We start from the raw sequence: 18394 nt of genomic DNA, 5'->3' as shown, positions 1-18394 counted from the left end.
CTGACCAACGAGTGTTTTTTAGTGTGTTTCATAGAATGAATGATAATGAATGTTTTAAATTATTTTAGGATTTTTAGGGTTTTTAAAATTATATTATTTGGATTAGACGTGTTATGTTTTTATATATGTTGTGAGCCGTCCCGAGTCCTCAGAGAGGGGCGGCATACAAATCAGATAGATAGATTAGATAGGTAGACAGACAGACAGACAGACAGACAGACAGACAGACAGACAGACAGACAGACAGACAGACAGATAATGGCTTGTGTGATGTGCTGTTGCCAGGGTGGGTGGTTATTTTATTATATCATTTTGTCAATTTCTTATATGATTCTCTCTTTTTATTAGTTTTATGGTTTTCTTATACAAGGTTTTTATACTTGTAAGCCGCCTTGCAAATACACGGCAATATAAATTTCCAAAAATAAATAAATAAATCACGCGATCCCAGGATGTTGCGACTGTTATAAATTTGAATCAGTTGCCAAGCATCTGAACTCTGATCACTGGACCGTGGGGATACTGCAATGGTCATGACGTATGAAAAATGTACATGTCAATCAGTGAAGGGCTACCAAAATTTTTACTACCACACTGTGGGCGTGGCTTATGCAGGACGCCCTGCATTTTCTTTCAGTATCTTTCAGTGCAAATTGGGGGCTCTGGGGTGGAGCTCCCATTTTCGCTACCCCACTGCGTTCCCCCCCATCTGGGCAACAGCCCACCCCTGACATCAATTTTTTTTCAGTGCCATTATAACTTTGAACAGTCACTAAATGAACTGTGGTTCAAACAATGACTGTCTGTATTCCCTCCACTACTTACTTCCCTGTTGTATTTTTAATTCAGAGAGGGGGGAAAATAAGACGTTTTCTGTAGTTCTGTTTTCCCTGTCCAACAACCCAATTCCAGATTGTAAGCAAGTGTTTAAAAAACAAACAATTCCTAACAACAGTCCAACAGAAAACATTTCTTAAGATATAAACGTGATTTAACAGAGCGCAGGAAAATGGACTGAGAATATTTTATCAAATGAAATATATTTCAAGGAGATTAGGAGCCCTAATCAGCACTCCAAAGCATAGTTAAAAGGCCTTAAGAGCTTTTGTGCTTATAAGAGGGTTGGGATCTAAATCTGTAAGTCCTTCTAATGGCTTTAAGCACATCCCATTATTAAGGATGGTTCGTTAAATAACTCTTGGCTGAACGACAAGAGTGACCTGGCCAGGGCTTAACACTAAATCTTCCCTCCTTTAAGGAGAACCAATTATGTTGGAAAGCAAAATAGTTAAGTTATTGGAGGTGTAGAACCTCGGATTAGCACGGCTGACCCTTAGATGACTTCTCCCGTTAGCTTTCAAGCTTCACAGTCCGGAACGTGGTAAAAATATGGTTCCATCTTATCCCGGCTGTATGGATGAGTGTTTTATAATTGCTGTATTGTTTCATTTGTTTTTACATTGTTGAATGGATGTGTGTTTTAAATTGAGGGTTTTATAATTGTTTTTTACTGTTTTTCTTTCTATCTATCTATCTATCTATCTATCTATCTATCTATCTATCTATCTATCTATCTATCTATAAATCTATAAATCAGATTTATATGCCGCCCCTCTCCGAAGACTTAGGGCAGCTTACAACATATAAAACAAAACAATGTACATCAAATCCAATTAATAAAGTTAAAATCTAAAAACCTGAAAGCCAATTAAAATACACTCATATCCATACATTCATAGGCCAGTGGCTAGAGTCTAATGGCCCCAAGCCTGGCGGCATAGATGAGTCTTCAGACTCTTACGAAAGGCAAGGAGGGTGGGGGCAGTGCGAATCTCCAGGGGGAGCTGATTCCAGAGGGCCGCCCCCCCACAGAGAAGGCTCTTCCCCTAGGCCCAACCAAGTGACATTGTCTAGTTGGGGGGACCTGGAGAAGGCCACCTCTGTGGGACCTGACCACAGGTGAGACGATCTCGTAAGTAATCTGGTCCCATGCCATGTAGGGCTTCATAGGCCATAACTTATATTGCTATTTCTACTGTTTTATATTGCTGTTAGCCATCCAGAGTCCGCAAGGAGTTGGGTGGCATACAAGTCACAAAAAGAAAGAAAGAAAGAAAGAAAGAAAGAAAGAAAGAAAGAAAGAAAGAAAGAAAGAAAGGAGGGAGGGAAGGAAGGAAGGAAGGAAGGAAGGAGTGAGTGAGTGAGTGAGTGAGTAAGGAAGTAAGGAAAGAAAGAAAGAAAGAAAGAAAGAAAGAAAGAAAGAAAGAAAGAAAGAAAGAAAGAAAGAAAGAAAGAAAGACAACTTCTCCAGCATAGGTGAGAAGGCTTGCAAGTAAAATGGTGATGAACAAAACTGAATTTTCTTTCTCCTGTTTGTTAAGCCCAAAACTCTGGAGAAGGAAAGAAAAAAGCATAAACTGAAGAAGCATTAAGGAAAGACAAAAAGAAAAAAGCCATTTTTAAGCTTATAATTTGAAGAAGGACAATCCACAGGCTGCATCTGACGTGGGGTTTCGGTTACCGCTCTAATTGGATGCCCCGTTTTTTGCTGTGCTAAGCAGCTCGTATGGTCAGCCGGTGGCCAGAAACCCTGAAATAGCAGGAGGATAGATAGGAGGATGGTTCCCAAGAGGTTTCCTCATAGCGTTTCCACTTGGAGTTGAGAGAATACAGACAGTCGTTGACTTAGGACCACAACAGACACCAAAATTTCTGTTGCTAAGGTGACTTTTGTCCCATTTTAACCACCTTTAACAACACGGTTGTTAAGTGAATCTGGCTTCCCCATTGCTTGTCTGAAAGTCGCCAAAGGGCATCACGTGACCCCAGGGGTGTCGCGACCGTCATAAAAATGAGTCAATTTGCCAAGCGCCTGAATTTTGATCCCGTGACCATGGGGAATTCTGCAATGGCCATTAAGTGTGACCAGATGGCCAGAAGTCAGGGTCACTAAGTGAACTGTTCAGGGTGTCCAGGGGGGAAATATTTTGAAATTCCCTGACACTTCCCTATAACTTGAGATCTAGTTAAGGCGCGGTTGTAAATGACGGGAGGAAGCAAATTGTTGCCAGTTGTGCTCATTTTTGCTCGACTCTGCCAGGCAGCACGATCTGTTGTGGGGTTTTTTTACAGAATTTCTCCCTGACTTTTAAACATTTTAATACAATTTGGGTTTTTTTCTCTGATTTATTCTTCCGTAAAATGTTGACAACTCACCTTTGCCGCCAGGCGTGTGGAGGGGGGGGTTAATCTCCTCCCTCCTTTTTTCGCTGACCTTTATTATGTTTATGTTCACTTGCACTGAGTGCATATGATTGTGTAACAGATAAGTTTTATAACAATGTATTTTAAATTAGTTTTTTAAAGCTTTTAACATTAGATTTGTATTTACAGTGTTCCCTCGATTTTCGCGGGTTCAAACTTTGCGAATAACCTATACCACGGTTTTTCAAAAAATATTAATAAAAAAATACTTTGCGGGGGGTTTTCTATACCACGGTTTTTCCCGCCCGATGACATCATACGTCATCGCCAAACTAATAATTTTTGCAAATAAATAACAAAAAAAATAATTATTGTTAATATATAATTATGCTTATAAATATCAGGATTACTAAGTGTCTTATTCAATGGTGAGTACCAGTAATAATGGTGAGTAAATGGTTGTTAAGGGAATGGGAAATGGTAATTGAGGGGTTTAAAGTGTTAAGGGAAGGCTTGTGATACTCTCCATAGCCAAAAATGATGTATTTACTTCCGTATCTCTACTTTGCGGAAATTCAACTTTCACGGGCGGTCTCGGAACGCATCCCCCGCGGAAATCGAGGGAACACTGTATATTGTATTACTGTTATGTTGTGAGCCGCCCTGAGTCTTCGGGGAAGAGCGGCATACAAATCTAATAAATAATAATAATAATGATGATGATGATGATGATAATAATAATAATAATAATAATAATAATAATAATAATAAATATTTTTCACAAATTCCCAGATAATTCCCTGATATTTCCTGAACCACCGATTTTCCTGATAATTCCCTGATTTCCCTGTTTTCCAGGTTTGCTGGACACCCTGATTGTTGTTACTCGAGGACTGAGAGCAAGAACAAGAGGGGTTTTCAACTTAGACATAGTCTTCAAACTGGGGTGCTGATTTTGGGGCACCCAAACGTCAAATCTACAAAACACCTCCTGGCAAATGTAATGAGCCGCTTCTTCCCAAGAGTGATATTCTTCTTGCTTGGCCATCAACATCAAGAGGTAAGTTAAGGATGTGGAGACAAAGCTGCCGAATTCCTACCTGGACGACTGGTTTCTGTGGTTGTGTTGGCTGCGCGGCTGGAATCTGTGGTTTTTCTCGAGTGCCCCGAGGACGTTCACTGCCCACCGAAGTCATCATATACAGTATATACAAAACAATGTATGTACAAAATAGAAAATCTGAAAGGAGAAAGAAACAAGACACTGAGAGGCATGACTTAAAAGACCAAAATGCAGACGACAGTCTAGGACGGGGGTCCCCAAGCTTTTGGACCAAGGCCCATTATTGATCAGTGGTCTATTTGGAACCGGGCCGCGTGATTGGCTGGCTGGTATAAGGGCATGCACGCAAACAAGCCCATTTCCACAAGCGTTGTGGGTTTTCACAATGCCACTCACATGAGTGCTTGTGGCAACACTCCTGCGAGCAACAGGTACTCATGCAAACACACGCATGTGCCCCTCCAACAAAATAACCCCCTCTTTCCCCCTTGCCCTCCCCCCAGAAAGATTTGGCAACAGAAAAGGAACCGAGCTGTGTTTGCATGTGGCACTAGGCCAGAACCTAAGTAACAGGGAGAGGAAGAATGAGGATGAGGAGGGCAGAGAGAGTCAGGGAGGGAGGGAAAGAGAGAGGAAGGAAGGGAGGGAGGGAAGATGGAAGGAAGGAAGGAAGGAAGGAAGGAAGGAAGGAAGGAAGGAAGGAAGGAAGGAAGGAAGGAAGGAAGGAAGGAAGGAGTGGGAGGCAGGGATGGTGCAAGGAGAAGGAATAGAACGGAGGTAAGGAAGACAGAGAGGGAGAAATGAGACAGGGAGGGAGGGAGGGGAAGGAAGAGGAAGGAATAGAAAGGAGATAAGGGAGGGGAGAGGGAGGGGAAGAAATAAGTAAAAATACTGTATTTTGCTAAGACACACCTTTTTATCCCCAGTGGGTCCGTCTTATACACCGAATGTACCCCCCCCCCCCAATTTTGGCCTCTGCCTCCCAGCAACTTACCTCCTTGCAGCAAATAGCAGTAGAGCCTGAATAGCACAAACCACTCTGCCCCCCCCCCGACCCTCAGCTGACTGACTGAAGCTGCAGGCAAGCCCCCATGCTGAAATGAAAGTGAAACTAAAGCTGCACAGAGGAAAATTGCTGGCAGGGAGAGGCTTTGTTTTATTTTCTTCTGCTAATCAGACTGTGCTGAAACTGGCTGTTTGTTGTTTGCTGCAAGGACGTAAGTTGTGAGCCGCCCCGAGTCTACGGAGAGGGGTGGCATACATACAAATCTAATAAATAATAATAGCTACAAATGCCTATAGAATGTTCAAATTATTAGACTTATTTTTAAAAAACTGCTTTATTATTGTTCTACACAACTTAACAAAATGAAGAAGCTTTTTAAAATAAATGCTTGTTCTGAAGAGGCCCAGGGCTATTGTATCTTCTTTTAAATAGCAGAGAATAACTATGCTTCCAGAAAGCCACATCAATTTTATCAGGATCTGTACAAGTATAATCTGAAATGTAACAGTGTCCTGTTTCAGCATTAAGATAAGGCAGCTGAGTTAAACCCTGACTTAGTCATGTCTGGAGTAGATCTATTTAAATAATTAGGAGGTTAGTGTGACTACATTTAAGAAAGCTTTCTGGCATTAATATACTGCCATAATGTACATTTCTCCAATTATTTGCTATTTCTAGGGGTCAGACACACATGCACAGAAATACACAGCAAAGTGTCTATCATCTGTACTATTTGCTGGTTGCAGGGAGGCAGAGGCAGATTGGTTTTTTCCTTGTTTTCCTCCCCCAAAACTAAGGTGCAAGTCTTATACTCTGGTGAGTAGCTTATACTTCAAAAAATACAGTATCTGGAAAGTGTGGAATGTGGGAGGGAGAATTATGTACAGCAGTGTTTCCCAACCTTGGCAACTTGAAGATATCTGGACTTCAACTCCCAGAATTCCCCAGCCAGCAAATGTGGGAAACACTGCTGTATAGGATGCGGTTTCCTAAAAGAAGCAGGAAAAGCTGGTATGAAGAAGCCACCAAATTCTCCACAAATAGTGTTTGTCTTCCTGCACAATTAAAATAATAACATAAAAGATTAAAAGACTGAAAATAACAGCATAAAAAGATACATAGAAACATAGAAGACTGACGGCAAAAAAAGACCTCATGATCCATCTAGTCTGCCCTTATACTATTTTTTGTATTTTATCTTAGGATGGATATGTGTTTATCTCAGGCATGTTTACATTCGGTTAAATTCAGCGGTGATTTGTTTAGATGGCTGAATTTTTTTAAAACCGTCACCTGTGTGTGCTTAATTTACACCTTAAAGGGGGAAAGAGCCCTCAAAAGAATCCACCGTGCTTACTCAGCAGAAATGAAAGAGATGACAGATCTGTCGTTTCTGAATATTGCTAAATTTATTTATTTATTTGGTCGGATTTCTAGGCCGCCCTTCTCCAGAGACTCAGGGCGGCTTACAATAACATAGAAAAATACAATACATATAAAGTGAAACCCAACCTAACAACAAAAGTAATAGTTAAAAACCTTATAATATAAAACCCCCTATAATAAAATTTGTTTATTTATTTGGTTGGATTCCTAGGCTGCCCTTCTCTGCAGCAATATAAAAATATTCCTTCGCTCAACAACAACCACGCAATCACATCTGCGACTGGAGCAAGATGTTAACTTCAAGGGTCCCAAGCCTGCCGGCACAGGTAGGTTTTTAACGCCTTGCAAAAGGCCAGGAGAGGTGGGGGTGGTACGAATCTCTGGAGGGAGTTGGTTCCAAAGGGCTGGGGCAGCCACATAGAAGGCTCTTTCCCGAGGCCAGTGAGGGTGAACCTTTTTTTCTTTGGGTGCCCAAAGAGCGTGCACATGCACTTTAGTGTATGCACAAGTGGCCACACTCATAATTCAATGCCTGGGGAGGGCAGAAACAGCTTTTCCCGCCCCTCCGGAGGCCCTCTGAAGGCCGGAAACAGCCTATTTCCCAACTTTTGGTGGGCCCAGTAGGCTCGTGTTTCACGCTCCCCAGGCTCCAAAGGCTTCCCTGGAGCCAGGAGAGGGTAAAAATGCCCTCCCGATCCCCCGGAGGCTCTCTGGAAGCCGAAAACGCCCTCCCAGAGCCCATATGCAAGTCAAAAATCAGCTGGCCAACACACACATGCACGTTGGAGCCGAGCTAGGGCATTGGCTCACGTGCCAACAGATATGGATCCGTATGTCACCTGTGGCACCCGTGCCGTCGGTTCGCCATCACTGCCCGAGACCCTGCCAGCCAGCATTGCTTAGCTGAGGGGTCCTGGAGAGGGCAGACTCTGTAGGACTTAATCGGCCACTGGGATGCATTTCATAAATATGGAATATGAAAGAGCTATAAGTCTATAAGTCTACACAGTCAGGCTCTCTGGTAGAATCCTCCCAAAAATTCACAGGTACAAATTTCAGACACACACACGTTTGAAAATTCAAAACAATGTTCTTTATAATGAAAAGTCACTTAACCTAAGCCCTCTTTTGGTATAGCCAAGAGCACTCATCTCCAAACAAACTGGTAATTTGTACAAGTCCCTTATCAGTTCTGTGATACTTAGCTTGCAGCTGTGAGACAATTCACAGTCCTTCTTCTTTCACAAAGTGAAACACACTTTGCTCTGGTTTAGTTTCAAAGCGAGGAAAAATCAGCACACAAAAGGTCAAAGTCAGCAAGGCAGGCACGAAACACAACGATCAGATAATCCTCCACAATGGCCAAACCCACAGGCTGCTATTTATAGCAGCCTCACTAATGACCACAGCCCCACCCAACCACAGGTGGCCTCATTTTCTTTGATAATAATCTCTCAGTTGTTGCTGCCTATGCATCGCTCTCCGCATGTGTGGCTGTATCATTAACTCTTGTTATGAATCTAAGGAGGAGCTAGATAATTGATCTCCTTCTGAGCTGTCTGCCCCACTCTCCTCCTCCATGTCACTTATGTCTTTTTGGTCAGAGGAGCCTTCATCAGCAGTTCCACTGGGGGGGGGCAAAACAGGCCTGCAGCATGTGGATGTCTCCCCCACATCCACAGTCCTTGGGGCCAGAGCTGGGCCAGAGCTAACCACAACAACACACTTAACACACACACACACACACACACACACACGTATACAACGTATCACATATCAGAGGCTGCCTTCCCAAGCTCATCCCATCCAAACATCCAGAGATGCATTGCTAAGGAGACACCCCCTCTGTGTGAAATACAGATACAGATACTCCTCACTTAATGGCTACCCATTCAATGACACCTTAAGATATGACAGCAAAGATACGTCATGTCTGAAAATAGGAGCACACAAAGACAATAGGGAAAGTGGATTCACTTAACAACTGGCAAGGACCACTGAACCATTAAGTGTTTTGCTCTATTTTACCACTTTTCCTGTCACCGTTGGTAAGCAAATCACCGCCATTGGTAAGTTAGTCAAACGCGGATGTTAATTGAATTGGGTCTCCATTGATTTTGCTTGTCAGAAAGTCACAAAAGGAAAGTCACAGGACCCCTAAAAACCATTATAAATATGAGACCATTGCCAAGGAGCTGAATTTTAATCACATGAACATGTTAAAGTTGAAAAACGGTCGGAAATCACTTGTTTCAGTGCTGTTGTAACTTTTAATGGTCACTAAATGAAGTCTCCTAAATTGAGGACTACCTGTAGAGGGAAAAACTGGATGCATCTGTAAAATTCATTATCAGTTTAATTAGCAAATGGGCTCACTCAATTCCACCTGGACTAACCTCAGGTTTTGGGTTCTTTCTATCTATATTACCATTCAGAAAATTGAAATGTGCTGTCGGGAACACATCAAAGATTCCCCTGCTGAGCATTAGAGGCAACGCTCGATGGCAATGAGTAAGCCATTCTTTCCAGAAACTCCATCTGCAACTCTTAGTCAATTACTGGAATGAGCCTGAAAAAAATGATTTAGCTTTCTGCAAGTTAGCTTGTCAGAAGGTGGCAAAAAGCTTGGAATCCATTTTTATGTATTTTATGTATTTATTTTATTTGTCAAGTACAGTGGAACCTCGACATACGAGCAGCTCTACTTACGAGCTACTCGAGATAAGAGCTGGGAGGGGAGCGACATTTTTGTTCGCCTCCTGAGCTCACATTCGGGATACGAGCGCCAAGGAGCTGTCTCCTGAAGCCGAACACTAACTTCCGCTTTCGGCTTCAGGAGACAGCTCCTTGGCGCTCGTATCCCGCGTGTTTTAAAAGGTTGCAGCCGGCCTGGGGGGCTCGGGGGGGTGCTGGCAAGCCCCCCAGGCCGGCTGCAACCTTTTAAAACACGCGCGCCGCTTCGCATCTGTCTCCTGAAGCCGGAACGCTAACTTCCGCGTTCGGATTCAGCAGAGAGCTGCGAAGCAGCGCACGTGTTTTAAACGTCACAGCCGGCCTGGGGGGCTCGGGGGGAAGCCCCCGAGCCCCCCAGGCCGGCTGCCACGTTTTAAAACACCCGCGCCGCTTCGCAGCTCTCTGCTGAATCTGAACGCGGAAGTTAGCGTTCCGGATTCAGCAGAGAGCTGCGAAGCGGCACGGGTGTTTTAAAACGTGGCAGCTGGCCTGGGGGGCTCGGGGGCTTCCCCCCGAGCCCCCCAGGCCGGCTGCCACATTTTAAAACACCCGCGCCGCTTCGCAGCTGTCTCTGAACGCTAACTTCCGCGTTCGGCGGCAGCAGGTTTTTTTGTTGTTGCACGGATTAATTGACTTTACATTGTTTCCTATGGGAAACAATGTTTCGTCATACGAGTGTTCCGACTTACGAGCCTCCTTCCGGAACCAATTAGTCTCGTAAGTCGGGGTTCTACTGTACAGTGGTACCTCTACCTAAGAACACCTCTACTTACGAACATTTCTAAATAAGAACCGGATGTTCAAGATTCTTTTGCCTCTTCTCAAGAACCATTTTCCACTTACAAACCCAAGCCTCCGAAACTGTAACCAGAAAAGGCAGGAAGAAGTCTCTGTGGGGCCTCTTTAGGAATCTCCTGGGAGGAAACAGGGCTGGAAAAGGCGGGGAGAAGCCTCCGTGAGGCTCTCTAGGAATCTCCTGGGAGGAAACAGGGATGGAAAAGGCGGGGAGAAGCCTCCATGGGGCTCTCTAGGAATCTCCTGGGAGGAAACAGGTCCGGAAAAGGAAGGGAGAAGCCTCCGTGGGGCTCTCTAGGAATCTCCTGGAAGGAAACAGGGCCGGAAAAGGAAGGGAGAAGCCTCCATGGGGCTCTCTAGGAATCTCCTGGAAGGAAACAAGGCCGGAAAAGGAAGGGAGAAGCCTCCGTGGGGCTCTCTAGGAATCTCCTGGGAGGAAACAGGGATGGAAAAGGCGGGGAGAAGCCTCCATGGGGCCTCTCTAGGAATCTCCTGGGAGGAAACAGGACCTCCACCCTCCCTGTGGTTTTCCCAAGCACAGGCATTATTTGCTTTTACATTGATTCCTATGGGAAAAATTGCTTCTTCTTACAAACTTTTCTACTTAAGAACCTGGTCACGGAACGAATTAAGTTCGTAAGTAGAGGTACCACTGTATGTATTGGTAGTATACAAAGAAATGACACAGTGGTAATAATGATAATGATGATAATGATGATAATGATGATAATGATGATAATAATAATAATAATAATAATAATAATAATAATAATAATAATAATAATAATAAACATCACACAGTCCTAGACGCTTAGGAAGTGTCCGACTTGTCAAATCCAGCATATCAATTTGTTTGCGGTGTACAGTATTACTGTTTTTTATAAATGAAATAATAATAATTGGTACCTGCCACATTTAGGGCTGTGGGAAACCGAGAGGTGGGATTGAATGAAGCTAGGAAGACATAAGAGTCAAAATAACATTCCTTTCTCCAGGAGTCAAGGTCACTCTGCCCTGCACCTGGAGGGGTGTGGCTGGGAGGCATCTCCAGGTGGGACTGGTGAACTGACTGGACTGTGTAATGGGCATGTGGGTGCTGGGGCAGGGGGCTTGGACTTTCTTTTGGGTGGGCAAAACCTGGAAGCTTTCAGATTCGGGTTTTCCCAGATGTGCCAATATGACACCTCTAATAATGTGGAACTTTCAGGAAACTCAAGCCTTGGAGTCTTCGTTCGTTGGGGGATGTTGGCCAATTTTATGAATGGTGTGCATGTGTATGTGACTGCCTTTTTAAATAACTTTTTATGGGGTTTTAGTTTTATAATGTTTTAGTTTTAAAAAATGTTTGACTTGTTTTATATCTATTTATATTGTATTTTTATTATTCTTGTAAGCTGCCCTGAATCCTTGGGCGGCATAGCAAGCAAGCAAGCAAACATTACTTGAAACCCAGACGTGGGGATTACGTGCAGTATTGGGTTACTACCTTGGGGGGGGGGGGGAATATGGGGTCCCGGTAGTGAAAATGGAGCTGTGCGCATAGCTCTGGGTGACTGGCGGGTGGGTGCATGCGTCGGAGTGAGATTTGGCTTATGCGCATGTGCAGCAAAATCTCGCGACAGGACGCACGGGCATGCGAGATTATGGCGATTTTCAGTGGTTTTTCTGTGCATCTGCAGAAGCAAAATAATCGCCAAAATGAGCCTCAGAAGGGCGGCATAGAAAATGAATGAATGAATGAATGAATGAATGAATCTTGCACACCTGTACGTCTTCTCACAAGATTTGCTTCCTGGGCATGCGCAGAAGCCAAATTGTGCTCCAACGTGTGCTCCAAACTCAACCTCCGAGCCCGCCAATCACTCGGAGCTGCACGCACCTCTGCACCGGTAGCGGAGGTAAGTTGCAACCCCTGCCTAATCACATGACCCTGGGACACGGTAAATAGAAACCAGCTGCCAAGCATCTGAATTTTGATCACGGAGATGCTACAATGGTATCAAGTGTGAAAAACAGTCCTAACTCGCTATTTTCAGTGCTGTTGTAACTTCAAAAGGTCACTAAGCAAACTTGTAAGTCGGATGCAACAAACTGTTGTCTTTTTATATTGTTGTTAGCCGCCCCGAGTCTTTGGAGAGGGGCGGCATACAAATCAAATCAAATCAAATCAATCAATCAATCAATCAATATGCCTTCTGGAGGTGTTAGCATGCTTTAGTCTGGCAAGATTCTGTCAATAGGCAGGAACAATGAAGAAATGTGCTTGGAACAATCACAATAGGTCTTCCTTAGTTTTTGAAGTCTGACAAGAATAGAAATGAAAACTTTCTTTTCTTGGTCCTGAGCTTTGCAGGCCGTAAGAGTCACACCCTGCAATCTTCACACACTTGTTCTCCGGTATCACAATAAGGCAACTTCTTTGAAGACAGGCAGCCGGCATAACTCCAGATTTATTTATTTATTTCCCTTAAAGAAAGGCAAGGAAGGCTCTGTGCTCAGAAACTTTAGAGAGCTGCATGAAAGAAGGATTCTTCACAGGCCTTTATCCACAGTAATTGCAGCTGCGAGAGCAATCATGGGCTTCCCCAGGTATGCCCATGTCACACCAACACTCCGCAGTCTGCATTGATTGCTGATCAGTTTCCGGTCACAATTCAAAGTGTTGGTTATGACCTATAAAGCCCTTCATGGCACCGGGCCAGATTATCTCCGGGACCGCCTTCTGCCGCACGAATCCCAGCGACCGATTAGGTCCCACAGAGTGGGCCTTCTCCGGGTCCCATCAACTAAATAATGCCGCTTGGCGGGACCCAGGGGAAGAGCCTTTTCTGTGGCGGCTCCGACCCTCTGGAACCAACTCCCCCCAGAGATTAGAATTGCCCCCACCCTCCTTGCCTTTCGTAAGCTGCTTAAAACCCACCTCTGCTGCCAGGCATGGGGGAATTGAGATCCTCTTCCCCCCTAGGCCTTTACAATTTTATGCATGGTATGTCTGTCTGTTTGGTTTTTATATTAATGGGTTTTAATCGTTTTTATTATTGGATTATTATTGTACGCTGTCTTATTATTGCTGTCAGCCGCCCCGAGTCTCCAGAGAGGGGCGGCATACAAATCAAATCAAATCAAAAAATAAATAATAAATAAATAAATTTGATGGCAGACTAGCTAATTGTGTGTGTCTTTAAAAAATATTCAGAGAAATACAGAAGACAGAATGTTTTTTCTACTGAAATATAAACAAGAACCCTGAACTGGTGGAGATTCTAAGACATGTGTAAAATTTGGGGTTTTTTAAATAGGATTAAAAGCACATTTTACCAACCAGGCATGCCAACACAACCCCATTCAAAAAAAAAAGCTAGTCATCTTTCTGAGTCATTTGTTTTAAGCTTCCCAGCATTTCCAATTTTCCAGGAATGGAAAAGACACAGAGCCTAGGTCGTTGATTTTCAGAATCAATTAGATACAAAATCTCCCTTGGATATACTGCACTGAAGTAAAGGTCTTCTTACAAACCGCTTCCCTATTTGTTTTGGAGGCGTCAGCAACCCAAACAGAAAGTCCCTACAGAGAACGGTAAGAACAGCAGAGATTATTATAGGAAACTCGCTTTCCGTTATTCAGGATAATGCTAAAACGCGCTAGGTGCATAGAGCTCAAAGCATTGTTAGACACCTCCACACACCCCACTCCAGGGCTGTTTCTGTTGCTCCTTACTGGGAGGAGGTTTCAAAGTATTTCTAGCAGAAACCTCATTGCTGGCTTCCAAAGGAGCAAATCCAATAGGGAAGACAGCAGGAAGTTGCACCTCACAATCACGCAAAGTTGTGATCAATGGTGATTCGCTTAACAACTGCAGTGAGGACTGTTGTCGTAAATTGGTGAGGTTATGCGTTTTACTTAACAACCATAGTTATGCTTAGTGACATACTCACAACTGTGGTTTCTAACCTGGAGCTTCTGAGCACCTAAAGAGAAGTTCAAGGTACAGAATAGAATACAGAGCAACAGAGTTGGAAGGGACCTTGGAGGTCTTCTAGTCTAACCCCCTTGACCAAGATGATCTTTCATCAAGGAAAGGAGCATCCTTCAACCACGTGAAATACACACCTGAAACACTGTCTCCCTGCTTCCCTTCTAACACCAACCTTATTTTGTCAGACAAGATTTTAATTTCTGGACTTATTTCTTTGTATAACTCTAATTCGATTATGTGGGTTCAGAGATGCTGGAAAACCACCAAGTCAAATATCTGAGTTCAGGAAAGAAAAGAAATACAGTGGTATCTTGTCTTACGAACGCCTCATCTAACGAACTTTTCACAATACGAACCCGGTGTTTAAGATTTTTTTGCCTCCTCTTCCAAACTATTTTCACTTACGAACCCAAGCCGCCACCACTGGGATGCCCCACCTCTGGACTTCCGTTGCCAGCAAAGTGCCCGTTTTTGCGCTGCTGGGATTCCCATGAGGCTCCCCTCGCTGGGAAACCCCACCTCTGGAGCTTCCATTGCCAGCAAAGTGCCCGTTTTTGCGCTGCTGGGATCCCATGAGGCTCCCCTTGCTGGGAAACCACACCTCCTACGATGCTGCGATTTTCCTGAGGCTCCCCTCACTGGGATTCCCTTCATTTTTGCCGGCGCTGCTTTGAATCCCAGTGAGGGGAGCCTCAGGGAAATCGCAGCAACGCAAAAACACGGAAGTCCGGAGGTGGGGTTTCCCAGCAAGGGGAGCCTCATGGGAATCCCAGTAGCACAAGAACGGGCGCTTCGGCTGGCAACATAAGTCCGGAGGCGGGGATTCCTAGCAGCATAAGGCAAAAGGGGTGAGTTTTGGGCTTGCACGCACTATTCGCTTTTCCATTGATTCCTATGGGAAACACTGTTTCATCTTACAAACTTTTCACCTTACGAACCTCATCCTGGAACCAATTAAATTCGTAAGACGAGGTATCGCTGTATCACACAGCAATCCCCGCAGATCAAATGAAGCATATTATACAACCCTTGTGATTCCCAAGCATGAAATGATTCAGTTAAGATAGACGAGCTACACGCCATGAAAATAAAGCAAAACAAACCTGAGAGATCATTTCTCAAGATAATGAAAAGGTGAAGTCGAGGTTGTAGTGCCTGAAGTTCTCATCCTGGGCTCATTTATCTGACCTATGAGATTATCCTGAAATAATTGCTGATACAGTAGTCTCGATTATCCAACATAAACAGGTGGGCTGATAGTCGGATAGCTGAAAATGTCTTAAGTCTTGGGCCAGCCTTCTGCCGCACGAATCCCAGCAACCGGTTAGGTCCCACAGAGTCGGCCTACTTCGGGTCCCGTCAACTAAACAACGTCGTCTGGCGGGACCCAGGGGAAGAGCCTTCTCTGTGGTGGCTCCGACCCTCTGGAACCAGCTCCACCCTGAGATTAGGATTGCCCCCACCCTCCCTGCCTTTCGTAAACTCCTTAAAACCCACCTCTGCCATCAGGCATGGGGGAACTAAAACATCTCCCCCTTGCCCATGTTGTTTTGCCGTTTGATTGATTGACTGTGTGCCTGTTTTTTATATATATTGGGATTGTTTTATGAATTTTTTAACTTAAAATTGTAATTGGATTGGTGGGCATTGGATTTAGAAACATAGAAACATAGAAGTCTGACGGCAGAAAAAGACCTCATGGTCCATCTAGTCTGCCCTTATACTATTTTCTGTATTTTATCTTAGGATGGATCTATGTTTATCCCAGGCATGTTTAAATTCAGTTACTGTGGATTTATCTTCCACGTCTGCTGGAAGTTTGTTCCAAGGATCTACTACTCTTTCAGTAAAATAATATTTTCTCATGTTGCTTTTGATCTTTCCCCCAACTAACTTCAGATTGTGTCCCCTTGTTCTTGTGTTCACTTTCCTATTAAAAACACTTCCCTCCTGGACCTTATTTAACCCTTTAATATATTTAAATGTTTCGATCATATCCCCCCTTTTCCTTCTGTCCTCCAGACTATACAGATTGAGTTCATGAAGTTTTTCCTGATACGTTTTATGCTTAAGACCTTCCACCATTCTTGTAGCCCGTCTTTGGACCCGTTCAATTTTGTCAATATCTTTTTGTAGGTGAGGTCTCCAGAACTGAACACAGTATTATTCCAAATGTGGTCTCACCAGCGCTCTATATAGCGGGATCATAATCTCCCTCTTCCTGCTTGTTATACCTCTAGCTATGCAGCCAAGCATCCTACTTGCTTTCCCTACCGCCTGACTGCACTGCTCACCCATTTTGAGACTGTCAGAAATCACTACCCCTAAATCCTTCTCTTCTGAAGTTTTTGCTAACACAGAACTGCCAATGCAATACAGTACTCAGATTGAGGATTCCTTTTCCCCATTTGTTACTATGTATTGTTTTTACTATTGTTGTGAGCCGCCTCTAATCATCTGATTTCTCTTTCCCACAGAGAAAGCTCTCCCCCTAGGCCCCGCCAAGCAACATTGTCTAGTTGACGGGACCTGGAGAAGGCCGGCTCTGTGGGACCTCACTGGCTGCGGGAACACATGTGGCAGGAGGCGGTCCTGCAAGTAATCTGATCTGCCTTGCGGCATCATGGGGTCATGTGATCCACTTTTGCGACTTCTGACAAGTCCATGGGAAAGCCAAATTCACTTAACAACTGTGTTAGTAACTTGAAAAACTGCAGTGATTCACCTATCAACTATGGGAAGAAAAATCATAAAACGGGGTACAACTCACTTAACATATGTCTCGTTTAGCCACCGAAATCTGGGGCTCAAGTGAGGGTCATAAGTGAGGACTACCTACATTACCAGAATCTGCTAAGCATAAAACCGAAAGGTTCTTGACGTTTTTCCAAATTTAAAACGATAAATTTTCATTTCCAGCAGCTGAGAAATTCCTGGCATTGATTATTAGCAGCCTCGGGCAGTTTCCTGCCACAATAGCAGCCACTTTAATTTACAATCCTTGCTGTAACTCAAGGTATGCTTGTACACCAATTAACAAAATAAAGTTAATATTACGGTTTAAACACACATTGCCTCGTTCATCATTAAGCAGAACTGGAAGCATGTAAATCATCTGTACACTTACAACAATGGCTAATTATAATTCACGGGAAAGGATTTTAAGTTAAAGACACACATCTCACACACCCCCATTGTAAAATGAGCTTTCTCACTGATTTTGTATATCAACACTGCCTTTTTAAAAAAATAAATTTTATTAATTTTTAATAATAACAGATACACACTACATAAAACACAATGCACAGTGATACTTGCTCCCACCACCCAACAATATTCATTCAGACCCCTCCACTAAAATGAGGGTGTGCCTTTTTAATATCATTTTAAACCAAGAACATTACAATACAGTGATACCTTGTCTTACAAACTTAATTGGTTCCGGGAAGAGGTTCTTAAGGTGAAAAGTTTGTAAGACGAAACAATGTTTCCCATAGGAATCAATGGAAAAGCCATTAATACGTGCAAGCCCAAAATTCACCCCTTTTGCCAGCTGCTTGAAGCACCCATTTTTGTGCTGCTGGGATTCCCCTGAGGCTCCCCTCCATGGGAAACCCCACTTCCATATTTCTGTGTTTTTGCAATGCTGCAGGGGAATCCCAGCATCGCAAAAACGAGTGCTTCGCTGGCAACTAAAGTCTGGAGGTGGGGTTTCCCAGCGAAGGGAGCATCAGTGAAATCGCAGCATCACAAAAACACTGAAGTCCTCGAAACCCCGTGTGTTTTTGCGATGCTGCAATTTCACTGAGGCTCCCCTCGCTGGGAAACCTCACCCATTTTTGTGCTGCTGGGATTCCCCTGCAGCACCACAAAAACACGGAAGTCCAGAGGTGGGGTTTCCCACGGAGGGGAGCCGCAGGGGAATCCCAGCAGCGCAAAAACAGGTGCTTCGCTGGCAACGGAAGTCTGGAGGTGGGGCATCCCAGCGGTGGCGGTGGGTTTGTAAGGTGAAAATAGTTTGTAAGAAGAGGCAAAAAAATCTTAAACCCCGGGTTTGTATCTCGAAAAGTTTGTATGACGAGGCGTTTGTAAGACGAGGTATCACTGTATTTATAAATTATAGAGTGATATCAGTTTATTCTTTATACGTTGGTCTCAAATTCTACTAACCGTATAACCTCTAACTCTGTCCCATCTTCCCATCAGTTCTTTCACTTTATTTTCATTAATC

The 18394-nt window shown here is 43.8% G+C and overlaps 1 protein-coding gene across 1 annotated transcript in view; it reads right to left on the bottom strand.

Annotated features, from left to right (window-relative positions):
- UBAP2 (ubiquitin associated protein 2) overlaps window positions 1–18394 on the bottom strand; it is a 161619-nt gene that overhangs the window by 116556 nt on the left and 26669 nt on the right. Inside the window, exon 2 of the mRNA XM_070736925.1 lies at window positions 4305–4444. Coding sequence (XP_070593026.1) covers window positions 4305–4403 — 99 coding nt within the window. The 5' untranslated portion in view covers window positions 4404–4444. The remainder of the gene's footprint in view (window positions 1–4304; window positions 4445–18394) is intronic.

This window comes from Erythrolamprus reginae, chromosome 2, assembly GCF_031021105.1.
Source record: "Erythrolamprus reginae isolate rEryReg1 chromosome 2, rEryReg1.hap1, whole genome shotgun sequence".
NCBI lineage: Eukaryota > Metazoa > Chordata > Lepidosauria > Squamata > Dipsadidae > Erythrolamprus > Erythrolamprus reginae.
This window is presented reverse-complemented; position numbering and strand designations above follow the sequence as displayed.